Genomic DNA, 12,657 nt, shown 5'->3' with positions numbered 1-12,657 from the left:
TATATTATACAGCAACTTTGGTCCGGCAGTGGTAACGTGAGAAAATACACATGGTCAAATAGGTATATCAAGTCAAGATACAAGTAAATGGCACTGAAAGTGAGTAGATGAGTAGATATAAGCAATATAGAAAAAATATGATAACATGAGTGGCATGACAATGACTGTAGAGGATGAATCTATGGAAATATATCTAAACGACCCATTAAAGAACAACCTATAGGGACAGGGGTCTTCACTGCTTGATATATTATTTAAATGAACAGTTCAAACATACATGATATAAGAAGAACAAGGGATGCCAACAAGGTGAAAAGAGGAAAGAGCAAGAGAGAAAGAAGATTAACAGAGCGCGATAGAAATAGGAAAACAGTGAGTAGGAGAATGTAAGTGAGAGAGGGGACCCTGGGGGGGTTGAGTCCATGAACATAGAGCCTACATAGTAAATAAAGGAATATCACACCTATGGAGGATGTGTAGGTTTAGATAAAGGAGTTGACCTCTAGGGAAGCGGAGAACTGCAGCCAAACACTCCTAGGGACAAAAAGTGAAGTAGTAGATGGCCCAGTCTGAGTCCGTCAACTCCCTATTAAGATCATCAAGACATTTGCCCTGGAAACTCAACGGTATCTGATGAAGAGCGTCAAGCATCATCCCATAAATGACCGATATCGTGTGGCGAGTCGGCTACCGTGAAATAACCATGCGTTCAAAGTGAGTTAACGGTCTGTGGGTTTGTCCATAGGGTTATAGAGAGAAACAAAAGCCAGACAGTTGCAGGTCTAGAAGCCAATTAGCGATAAGACCTGACGAGCTATCAACCGACACAACAAACCGTCCAGTAGAAGGATGAATTAAGTCTCTTCTCTTGTATCCCCCAACAGAAGGGATAGCAATACTAACGGGAAACAAGGAGTTGTCAAATAGGGGAGAGAGTGGGCTAGACAAAGTGGAGAGAGAATGTACGAGATACATTTCGTGCCACGTCCTCATAGCGGCAATTGTGAGGGGAGAAGGTTGAAGGGACACAGCGGAGTCAAGGGGAGGGGTCCAGGGTAGGGCTCTAAGGTGCACTGGGCATAGATTCTGTTCAATAAGCACTGAAGGTTTGGACTGCAGAGAGGAGGATGGAAACCAATCTAAAATTCTGGCTAGAAGTACGGCCCGGTGGTACATCTAAAAATTGGTCAGGCCCATCCCACCTCGTGATTTGTGTCTACATGGAGTCTTGTAGTGTATACGGGAATAACCCTTTTTCCAGATGACGCAAATTACCAAGGAGCGCAAAGTGTTGAAAATTTTTTTCGGGGGCTGATGGGGATAGTTTGAAAAAAGGGTAACAGTTTAGGAAGCGTCTCCATTTTTAAGCTTATTATTTTGCCGAACCAAGATATGGCTGTGGGACAGTAAGACTAAAAGCCCAGCGCAGAGAACTGAGGAGGGGTAGGTAATTCAATGTGAAAAGATCTGACAAGCTGGATGGGATTGCAGTGCCCAGGTAGGTAAGAGACCAGGATTGCCACTGGAAGGGGAAGTTACTTCATAAAAGGGCAAGAGTGGGAGGAGCCAGAGTTAGATTCAAGGCTGTCGATTTAGACATATTAACTTTAAAATTACTGAAGCTACCAAATCTGTTAAATTCCAGTAACAATGCTGGGACACTAATGTGGGGACGGTTAAGATATAAAAGCAAGTCATCTGCGAATAAAGACATCTTATGATGAAAGGAGGGAGTGTGAATGCCGTGAATGTCTGGGTTCGAGCGTATGGCCTGCGCTAGGTGTTCCATAACAATGACATAAAAAGGGAGGAGAGGGGGCATCCCTGCCTAGTGCCATTGGGAATAGCAACGTGGAGGAATCTCCAATCTACCCCATCAAAGGCCTTCTCAGCATCAACAGATAGTAAGCAGGCCTTGGTGTTATGTTTATGGATATGAGAGATCAAGTGAAACGTTTTAGTGGTATTGTCCCTAGCCTCCTTCCCGGGAACTAATCCAACTTGCTCTGGGCTGATGATGGACGGCAGAGAAGGGGAAAGACGAAGCGCTAGGAGTTTTGAGAAAAGTTTAATATTAAGCAACGAAATTGGTCTATAATTCTGACAAACAGAGGCGCCTTTGCCGGGCTTAGGAATAGCGCATATGTTCGTCTCCAGCATGGTGGAGGGAAAAGGGTGAGTGGCGTCCACCGAATACTAGTATAAAACTTTTAATATGTAATCTAAATACACTAGTTTCAATTTAAATATAAATATCTTGTAACTTTAATACATTCACTTTCTATGCTAACTGACACTTTGGCTAAGGCTTGACTTATACATACTGTAAATGGTTAGGCCATCATCTTAGTGTGACTTTTCCTCTTTTTTTTGTTTTCAAGAAGCCAAAAGAAAGTCACAGTGGCAAAGTTTGCAAAAGGTAACAATCCACTTTTACTTTTTTATTGTACATTTTTTTCGTAGCTATCTTTTTAACAGCTTAACATTAATCTATTTTATGACAGTTAAAGTGACACTAAACTCTGGAGTTAAATCTTAAAAATGCATTCACGTACCTTTTAACTATTAACAAGAATGTCTCTTATTTGTGTATCACTCAGCTGTAGATCCTCAAATCATCTCTGAATTGGTTCTGACACTGTGCTTCCTTCTGGAGGGTGGCTACATTTGTTCCCCATGGTCCCTGTGTGTGTTGTAAAGTAGTCACCCCTCCAAGCTTGCTCCCGTGATAGACTACAATCTCATGTTTAGTTTACTAGTTTGTATTGAGGTCGTCACTTTAAAATTGATATATATTTTGTGCTGACTTGATCTTATGTATTAAATGGTAACGCCTTAATTTAAAAGTATTTAATAAATATCAGTTAGTTTGTATATTCAAAATGAACAATTATATTTAGTTTTGGGATTTATTATTTTGTGATAGAATTGTGTATACTCCTCTGTATAGCATATCTTTTATTTATTTTTCCCCGGACATGCAGGCCATGCATTCTAATCTTTGATTCTTTGACAACTGGATCAGTGAGAACTACTGTACAAGTCTTAAGAGAGTAAGTGGATTTACTTTCTAACATAGAAATATTCAGAACAGATATTAGTAACGCATATATCTTATATTTGTATACTATACTTTTTGTTTATGTGACCGCATTGATTAGAGATTGTTTCAGCTTTTGTATAGAAAAACAAGGTACCCTTCCATTGATGTTGCAGAGACCCAAACAGTCTGGATGCATAAGAAGCATAGTTTTTGCCCATAACTAAAATATATATTTTTTATAGATATCCATTTATTGCATTTTTGCTGGTAAAGAGTTAAAGCTGCAAAACCTGAAGTATAGAAAATTCTTGTTCTTAGAATCAGATGAACATTTGTTAAATCACTTTGTCATCTTAGGGCCTGATTTACACATAAGCGACAGCGTTTTCTTGTTTAGGAAAACACATTTTTGCTGCATGATTTTGTGCCTTTTTTGAGCAGATTGTGACAATTGATGTAAATGGGCAATACACACGCAAAAATAATTGCAACAAGCATTTCCAATCATTTCCTCTTGACTCTATGGGGACAAAACGAGCTGTAATCTACCAAAAAGAAGCTCATGTACTTTTTCCAGCGACAGGCGTTTTGATTATTGCAACAAAATGCTCAGGTGTGAAGAGGGGCCATACGAATGAATGGGATTTTTTTGCTGAAGCTTTTTGTCGCGCTGAATCAGCTGAGACAATACGCTCAGTGTGAGTCAGGCCTTACAATAACAGTTCTTTTTTTGTTGTTGATCTTTTTGATATTGTGGTGCAGTAGTTAAGATTGCTGCCTTGCAGCTCCTTGGCTGAAATCCCATTTGGACCCTATATACATTGCATGTGCAGAAAGACATGGGGAACATTATTTGGTGACTAATTGATTGTAGCGAGTGTGGTTGCTTTTAGTTGCGTTCCTGCATTGTAGACTTTCACAGTGACAAGACCTGATATGTGCGTGATATATATATATATATATATTTCTGTTAATTGCCTTCATAATTTCTTTATCTTTTGATAGATATTTGAAGGTAGAGTGTCATGTGAAACGGCAATCAGAAAGGGAATTCAGCAGGTCCTCTATGAGAGAACTTTATCCTAAAGTACCGAAGCAGAATAACAGTACCGACTGTGGCTTGTACCTCTTGCAATATGTAGAAAGCTTCTCTCAGGTAGGTTTAAACATAGTAATAATTATGTAGATGCTTCTTTACCTTTTTTTGTTTTCTTGTTCCTTTTTTTCCCCAATCTTTTATCTACTCCCTGTGACCTTCCTTTTGTTCTTACACTCCTTTTCTTGGACAAATTAAATGTCTCTGGACATTAACTGTGTGCTTGACTTCTGTCATGGCTGGTACAGAAAGCTGCACTGCCCTTTCAAATTTGTGGCTTGTTTTTTTTACACTTCCCAGAAGACTTATTTTTGTTAAATTTACCCTTTATTATAGCTGTATTTAACATATTCGTATTTCTCTAATTTCCTTTTTTATCCTTCTTTCTTTGGTTCACTACCTGCCTCTGTCAGTTAGATTACTATTGTATCAATTTCAGATCAGTGTTTCAAATGAAATGCAAATGAAAAAAGAGGTTAATCCAGAAAGTATAGGAATAAAAAAAAAAAAACTGCAGATAATTAAAGAGAAATGAAAAGTTCATTAGGGGTTAGTGTTTAACATGTTGGGATAATTTTAAAAAGTAGAGGAAGGGAATGGTAATGCTTATAGTTTTCAAAGTGACTCCAACTGTCATTGAGTAGGTATTCATTCAAAATTATACATTTTATTTTTACTAGTATTTGTCTTTAATGTCAGGCTTCTGCCATCCTTTTTACAGCACACAGTGTTGTAATTAACCTTTCCTGAATCTGGGTACAGGAGGAGAGACCAGACCGAAAGAATTAGAAATATTATGGCATGTAGGAAAGATCACATGTGTATTTAGCTGATCCCGGAGTTCTGATTTCATGCAGTTTTTTATTTACTCATTTCCTGATTTGTCATAGTAGTAAATAAATATTCTGCATTTCCAACGGTCTGTTTAATCACACTTGTCTTGTAGAAACCAATCGAAAACTTTGAACCTCCGATGCATTTGGAAAACTGGTTTCCCTCCTGTGTAGTAAAGAATAAGCGAGAGGAGATCAGAGACTTAATTCTTCGGCTACATGTAGAGCAGAAAAAGAAAGGTTAAGAAAACTTCCATCAGTCTTCTTCTACAACTGAATTTACATAAATGACTGTTTTTCTAGAAAATGAAGACTATACAAAGATGTTCTGAAACATGTTGCCATTATTTATAGTATATATTTAAATTAATAAAAATGTAATGTAAATATTAACATTTAGTTTGTAAATAAACTGCAAATATTTTTACTTTTTTGTATATTCTATTGCTACTTCAATTGTAAATATATAAAGGATTTACCAACTGATTCTTTGAGTAGTGTTTTTTTATAACTTTTTTTTTGATTGACTGTTTTAAACATTTCAAATGCATTTAATACGCTAAATTACATTTAATATTTTTTAGAAGAAGCTTAAAATGAGCACACATTTTTGTGAAAAGGGCTTGTCATTTTAACACGTATGATTAAAACACTTTTTTAGTTATACAAAGTTGATTTCAATGCACCGCCACTCCTCCCACCCCAGAACCCAGAATGCAGTTGGCCGGGATGCGACCCAGTGCGTTTCAGCACCGAATCTGGCCGGAACGCACTGGGGCTGCTGTGAACTATTGCGCTTTCAGAAAATATATGGTTTGGGGGGTCTTTTACAAACGCTAGCAACGCAGCAGTTGAAAATCAAACCAATAGGAAAAAATTGCAGAAAATTCAAAAATGGCTTGGCCAGCTGATTTGAAAAATGTTCCGGAGGGCTTGGCAGCGAAAGGGTTAAGGTAGCTTTTAGCATCATCACTCCAAAAAAGGTGGCTATTTCAGCCCTTCAGTTTACTGGCAGACAAGTCAGCAAGGGGCTCCTGTACAGAAATATTTTTTCCCAAATTGGCAAGTAACAGATGCATTATAGCTCATGGAAATGTGAGATAAAATGATGATCATTAAGAAAATAACCCATTTCATTCAAAAAGTTCACATCAAAATGATATTTATATGGTTTGAACATTTTTTTTTTTTAAATCAACATGAGGTAAAATTGCAAATGGAGTTTAAGATAACTCATCCACCTTAGGGCCTATTGACACCACAACTCTCTTTGCTGCAATGGATGCTTTTCTGTGCATTGGGGTGCATTGACTTGCAACACATGAAAAACTAGGGCTTCCTGCACTTTTTTTTCTTTTTCACTCACCTCATAGTTCTCCTTTAAGTCCCCTCTGACAGAGCGCAGCGTCCAGCGGAGAGGAGAGAAACTGTCACAGGAGGCCGAACGGTGACGGGGAGGAGAGCGATGTGAGTGGCTGGCATCTCTCCTCCCACACCGCCCTCTTGTGACAGATTAGGAGAGTGGTGTGTGGGCGGTGACAGCTGTGAATGAATGGGAAGTGATCTACATCACTTCCTGTTCATACATGATTGTGGACATGGTACACATACTAACTCCACAATTTATAAATGAACAGCAACACTCAGTATAGAGGCTTCCTGTTAATTTATAGCAGGGGCTGCCGAAAAGAGATTGAGGATTCTGTGTCCTCAATCTCTCTATTTTAAAAGGGAAATATCGGGTCTGTTTAGAACCCTAATATGTCCTCGAAGCCCCCAACAGTAAAGTTAAAAAAATTAAATTTTTTAATAAAAATTAAATGTTTTAAAAAATTTTTTAAAGGTTAGAAAAAAAAACCCATTCGGTTTTGGCCTGACATTTTTTTATTTTCGGTTTTAAAGAATTGCTTTTTGGTGCACCTCTAGTTATTATCACACATTTTTCAATGGTGACTGTAGTATTGGTGATACACTGTTTACTCTAAGGGCACTGAACATTGTTCATCTTTTTTTCCCAACTATATAACTAGGACTCTTTTCTCCCTTTTTAACTCTTTACTTTGTCCCCCACTGCCTCCACTCAATAACTCATTAACTACCATGGACATTGCCCCTGTCCACTTATCTCCCCCAATTAACATACCATGTCTACTACCACATTCCATACTTTCCTTTTTTGACCCTGTCACTACAGAGGAAAACGCTAAAGTTTTCTCTGCCACCTGCTTCGCCATCTGCCCCCGCACCTTATTGCCACATGACTACTCTGGTCACCCCCTTGTTCTGTTTTACACACTTTTATGCTACCCTTACACTGTAATAATTTTTTCGTTCAACCCGTGGGTTGAATGAAGAAAATATATCAGATTCCTCCATCGATGCTTACGAGCGTTGATCAAGGAATCTCTCACTGTCTTCATTGTATTGTGACATCAGCCGCCGGTCACTCCCATACGTAAAATACCCCATTTCCTTGCACCCGTTTACCTACAAACTCCTAGAATGCCTAGTCTATAACTGTGAGCTGCTACCTCACTGATAACAACCTTCTTGACCCCTTACAGTCTAGCTTTTGCCCACAACACTCCACTCAAACTTCCCTCCTAAAACTCACAAATGACTTACTAACTGCTAAAACAACATAGCCACTGCTCAGTACTTTTTACTAATAGCGCTTTGTGCTGCATTTGACAAAGTTGGCCGCTCGATTCTCCTCAAAAAACTTCACTCCCTTACCCTCCAAGACTCTGCTCTTTCCTGGTTCTCCTACCTATCTGAGCACTCTTTCAGTGCCACCTACAACTCTACCTCCTCTTTCCCTTTTTATGGGGGTCCTGGGATTTTTAAAAAATTCTATCTACACCTTTTGCCTTGGTCAATTGATAACCTTACTTGGCTTCCAATACCATCTTTAAACTGATGACACGCAAATCTATCTCTCCACTTTACAGCTCACCCCTTCAGTGTCCTCGCACATTACTAATTTACTAACTGACATACCAGCATGGATGTGACACCACTTCCAAAAACTCAGCACATGATATATCCAGGAAGAACAGTAGCACAACTATTCTTCCCTCCCCTCAAGTCAGGGTGCTAGGTGTAATCCTGGACTTTGACCTCTTCTTTCAGGCTCACATCCAATCGCTGTCCAAATCTTGCAGCCTTCTCCTACATAAAAAAATTACACCACTAAGCTACTAATTCACCCACTTGCTATCTCTCACCTCAACTATAGCAACTCCCTGTTCATCGGTCTACCTCTACACAGGCTATCTCTGCCTCAGTATATCATAATTGCTGCTGCCAAACTCATCCACCTTACAAACTGCTCAGTGTCTACAACCCCTGTCTACGTATCCATCCACTGACTTCTGATCACCCAAAGAATAAAATACTGACAACAATATTAGGGCTGGTATGGAGATCCGGTGACGTCACGGACATCGACGTCACCGGATCTCCGACGGAAGACCCGGAAGCCGGCGGAGAGGTGAGTACGGATCAAAAGAACTTTGATCGATCAAAAAAATTAACGATTAATCGAGGGATTAATCGTTAATTTCCGCAGCCCTAAACAATAAACAAGCCATCTACAACTCTGCCCCCAGCTATATTGTCAACCTCATCTCAAAATATCACCCAAACCGTTCTCTCTGCTCTTCCCAAAACCTCCTGCTCTCTAGTTCCCTTGTCAACTTCTCCAAGCTCACCTCCAGAGCCTATCCAGTCCTCTGGAAGCTCTACCCTAATCTGTCCAGCTATCTCCTACTCTGTCTACCTTTAGACTATCCTTGGAAACTCATCTCTTCAGGGAAGCCTATCCACCTCTACCTAACCACTGAAATTTTACTTTCTTAAAGAACTCCCCACACAGCTACCACCTTTTTATCCCTTCCCTTTTCACTGCCCTCCTAACCCTCTTGTATTGAATTGTATTGTAGCTGCACATTGTTGCACAAACTGTTGGCCTTATATAAAATCTGTAAAATTATAATAACAGCAAGTTCAAAGGCATATTGCAAGTGAATAACAATCATTTATGGAAAGGAAAACAGCTGCACGTAAGCATTTAAAATATTTTTTTTTCTGCCTTCCATTTTTTTAAATTGGTGGCAGGTTTTGTTTAAAAAAAAAAAATATTATTCATATATTTTTGGTGCCTATGGAACTTCGTAGAAGACAACACTGGCTAGCGGTACTCAGGGGAATACATTATCAGCTGACCTGGGTAATTTTGATTAATAGATTACTATCTCTGAATAAAGGAATGGTGAGTGATATGAAATCCTTTGATATTCTCAAAGATTTATATTATACAAGTGTCTATGTTGCTGCCTATATTTTGCAAATCTGATGATGACATAACAGAAAAAAAAAACAGCTTTGATTATTTACAAGTGTCTGACCACTGGCTAATGCTTATTGGCAGCTTTAGCATTTATTTGTACTTGTTGTCATCTGGAAATTGCTATGGCACAAACTGCTGCAACACTGAATGAATGATAAATATGTTTAATTAGGTGTAAAATGCTCTGCCTATCAATGGGCTGTCTCTTCACAACTTGACAGGCTCTGCTAAAGAGCTTACCAGCACAGATTAAATCCTCTCCCATCTGTTAACTGGAGGAGCTGTCACTCGCCATTTGGATCCCTGTCTAAACTAAGTTGGAAGACTTTTATTTTTCATCTTGCAGATTAATTTCTATGTTCTTACATCCTTGACTTCTATGCAATTTTACCTTCATGGTAAAATAACAATACATTTATTGTTTTCTTTTCTTCAGTAGTTATAGTAAGAAGAATGCTTCATTTTTTTTGGAAAATAGTTTTGGGATTTTTCTCAGTGATGATATTGAAAGGAGAGCTGCAAGCTCAAATAAGTGGAAAGATAAAATATTTTAAATTCATCATGGCATATGAATATGTAATATGATACCACATATAAAAATATATATATATTGGCTACTTTTTATATGTGGTATCATATTACATATTCATATGCCATGATGAATTGAATATATATTTTATCTTTCCACTTATTTGTCAACAAATGTCTACTATAAAGATTTCTCAGAAATGGTAATCAAGTAATTTAAATGTAACTGGTCTTACCACTGTCAATGGCTATAACAGTACTTATAGCCTATATTATTTTATGTTAACTTATTATGTAAACTGCCTGTATAAATCCCCTTTTAGTGAAGTCCTGTTAGTATTTATGATTAGCACAGTGCTTTTTAGTAATGAACAAACAACTGATTTCCAAATTGTATCATGTTCATTTCTTTATTACTTATGTGAGCTTTACTTTCCAAAGTAGTTAGCCATTAAAGTACAAAGTATTGACGTGTTGATTGACAAATATATTTAAAATACTGAAACATTTGTTACATTTTGAAGGTTTGTTTATTTTTGTCAAGGAATGAATTATGGATATAATAGGAAATTAAAACATTTCTGTCACCAGCATGATAATTGATATAACTGTTTAAAAGGGTCTTTTCAAGCAGTAAAACGGAGAGATGCCTCCTCTTTCCATTATTCTCTTATGAATAGTACTGGACTACTTCTGCAGTAAGAAAGCTAGCGAGACAAAATACTTTTGTTGGTTCTTGCAAGAGGTTTGTGCATTTGTGTGTAGAGGGATACTATACCGTATGGTCAATTTGCATGGGATTTTTAATAACACAACACTCATAAACTGCAAGCTCATAGGTGAAAAATGTGTGCAGTTGATTGCTACTATCTGAAGTTTTGCCTTTTTAAATTGGAAGATTCTAGTGAGCCATTATCTAATTCTAAAAGTGGCTTTTGTAAAAGGAAATTTAACAAAATTAATGAATAAATGTTAAAAACCCTACTAGAATTTCTCATTTTAAATTTACAGTAGTACGATAGGTTGTATTGTATGGAGTTGATTTACTAAAGGCAAATAGGCTGTTTACTTTGCAAGGGATGTTTCCCCATAGCTTAATGAATGAGGTGAAGCTCTGCTGACTTTTCATCACCCAATCATGGGAAAGGAAAGATACTGTTGCTGCAGTCTCAACAGGTCACCGACACACACACATATGATGTCACTATGTCGCTCTGGTGAAGGCTCCCTGCGAGGTCCCGAAATGCTAGCTTCAGCTTCTAATGACATGTGGTTACATTCTTCAATAAACATATCTAAGAGATATTGAATTTATCTGTGTGTGTGTCGGTGACCTGTTGAGACTAGTCTGAGCTTTGCACGGCGCCATCCGTGTGATCACCATGAGCACCACCACCATTGGAAGGTTGCAGACCGTAAGGAGTGCAGGTGGTTTTTGGAAACAGTTGCAATCTGAGTAGGGTTGAACTAGATAGACATGTGTCTTTATTCAGCCTTTCCAATTATGTGACTATATAACTGTATTTTTTATTTACCTTGCACGTGATTGGGTATTCCTTGCAAACTTAAATTTCACCACACTCGCCAAACTAAGGAGAAACCTCATTTGCAAAGTGCAAATACTCTTGCAAAGTAAACAGCCTATTTGCCTTTAGTAAATCAGCTCCCATATCCTCCTATATGTCAATTATCTCTGTTTCTGTATAGGTAAAAAATCTTTCACTCACATAGTTGTAAATCTTCTCAATATTAGTAGCTCTTTCACACAGTGCATATAGTGTTTTAGTTTTTTTAAATAGTGGTCTTTTGAATGGCAGCAATGAAGAACAGAACACAATAATAATACTACTCAGCCAAGTGGAACATAAGAAACATTCTTATGCTGTTAATTAAAACTTGGCATTCTGTGTCAATACAGAGGAAGGCAGCAGAAAATGCTGACCTTTTAGCCCTTTTTCATACAGCCTGTAATAGATGGGGCAAAGCGTTATATTCAGAAATTCCTGACTCAGGCTTTTCTATCAATAGACCATTTTCTATAATACACAGTGAAAGAGGGTCCTGTCATTTATTCAGCAGGAATGAATATGATTATACTCAAATGGTAGACATGTGCACTGAGAAAAAAATTTTGGTTCGGATTTTTCGTTATTTTGTTTTTCGGGATTCAGGTACGAAAGTCAATTCGATTCGGGATTCAGATTAATTAAACATTTTCATTAATTTCGGATGTTAAATTATATTTACAAACAAATTTTTGTTAAAGTGACATTAGAAAAAAAAGTGACATTTTTATTTTTTAACTTTTGACAGTCCACAGAAACAATAAAAAAGAAAGCATGGGGTCCCCCCTAAAATTCCTACCAGACCTAAAGGATCTGGTAGGAATATTAGGGGGGGACACCAGTGCCAAAAAGACAAAAAAAAAAGCATAAGATCCCCCTAAAATCCCTTTCCAGACCCTTGATCCGAGCAGCAGCCTGGCAGAGCAGGAAAAGTGGGGGGACGAGCATGCGGCCCCCACATGCCCTCGACATGGGGAGGGTGCTTTGTCAGGAGGGGACCTCCTGGAAAAGCATTTTGTCCCCATGTCGACTAGGGTCTGTGGTGGCCTTTTCTTAAAGGGGCACCCAGATGCCCCCCCCCTCGTGAATGAGTAAGGTGTAGTTGTTACCTCTATTTATTCATCAAATAAAAAGTAACATTGTAAATAAACCCACCACACTGTATACAAAGTACTTTATTTGAAAAAAGAAAAACAACACTGGTTTTTGACAATTCCTTTATTTAAAAAACAAAAACAAAA

The 12,657-nt window shown here is 38.0% G+C and overlaps 1 protein-coding gene across 1 annotated transcript in view; it reads left to right on the top strand.

Annotated features, from left to right (window-relative positions):
- The window catches only part of SENP7 (SUMO1/sentrin specific peptidase 7), a 43,083-nt gene extending 37,844 nt beyond the window's left edge, over positions 1–5,239 (top strand). The window contains exons 20-23 of the mRNA XM_018565269.1: positions 2,382–2,419; positions 2,985–3,053; positions 4,049–4,199; positions 5,086–5,239. Of these exons, the coding sequence (XP_018420771.1) occupies positions 2,382–2,419; positions 2,985–3,053; positions 4,049–4,199; positions 5,086–5,217 (390 nt within the window). The 3' untranslated portion in view covers positions 5,218–5,239. The remainder of the gene's footprint in view (positions 1–2,381; positions 2,420–2,984; positions 3,054–4,048; positions 4,200–5,085) is intronic.
- The last annotated feature ends 7,418 nt before the right edge of the window (positions 5,240–12,657 follow it).

Source organism: Nanorana parkeri, unplaced genomic scaffold (genome assembly GCF_000935625.1).
Source record: "Nanorana parkeri isolate BGI_ZX_2015 unplaced genomic scaffold, ASM93562v1 scaffold827, whole genome shotgun sequence".
In the NCBI taxonomy this organism is placed as follows: domain Eukaryota; kingdom Metazoa; phylum Chordata; class Amphibia; order Anura; family Dicroglossidae; genus Nanorana; species Nanorana parkeri.
This window is presented reverse-complemented; position numbering and strand designations above follow the sequence as displayed.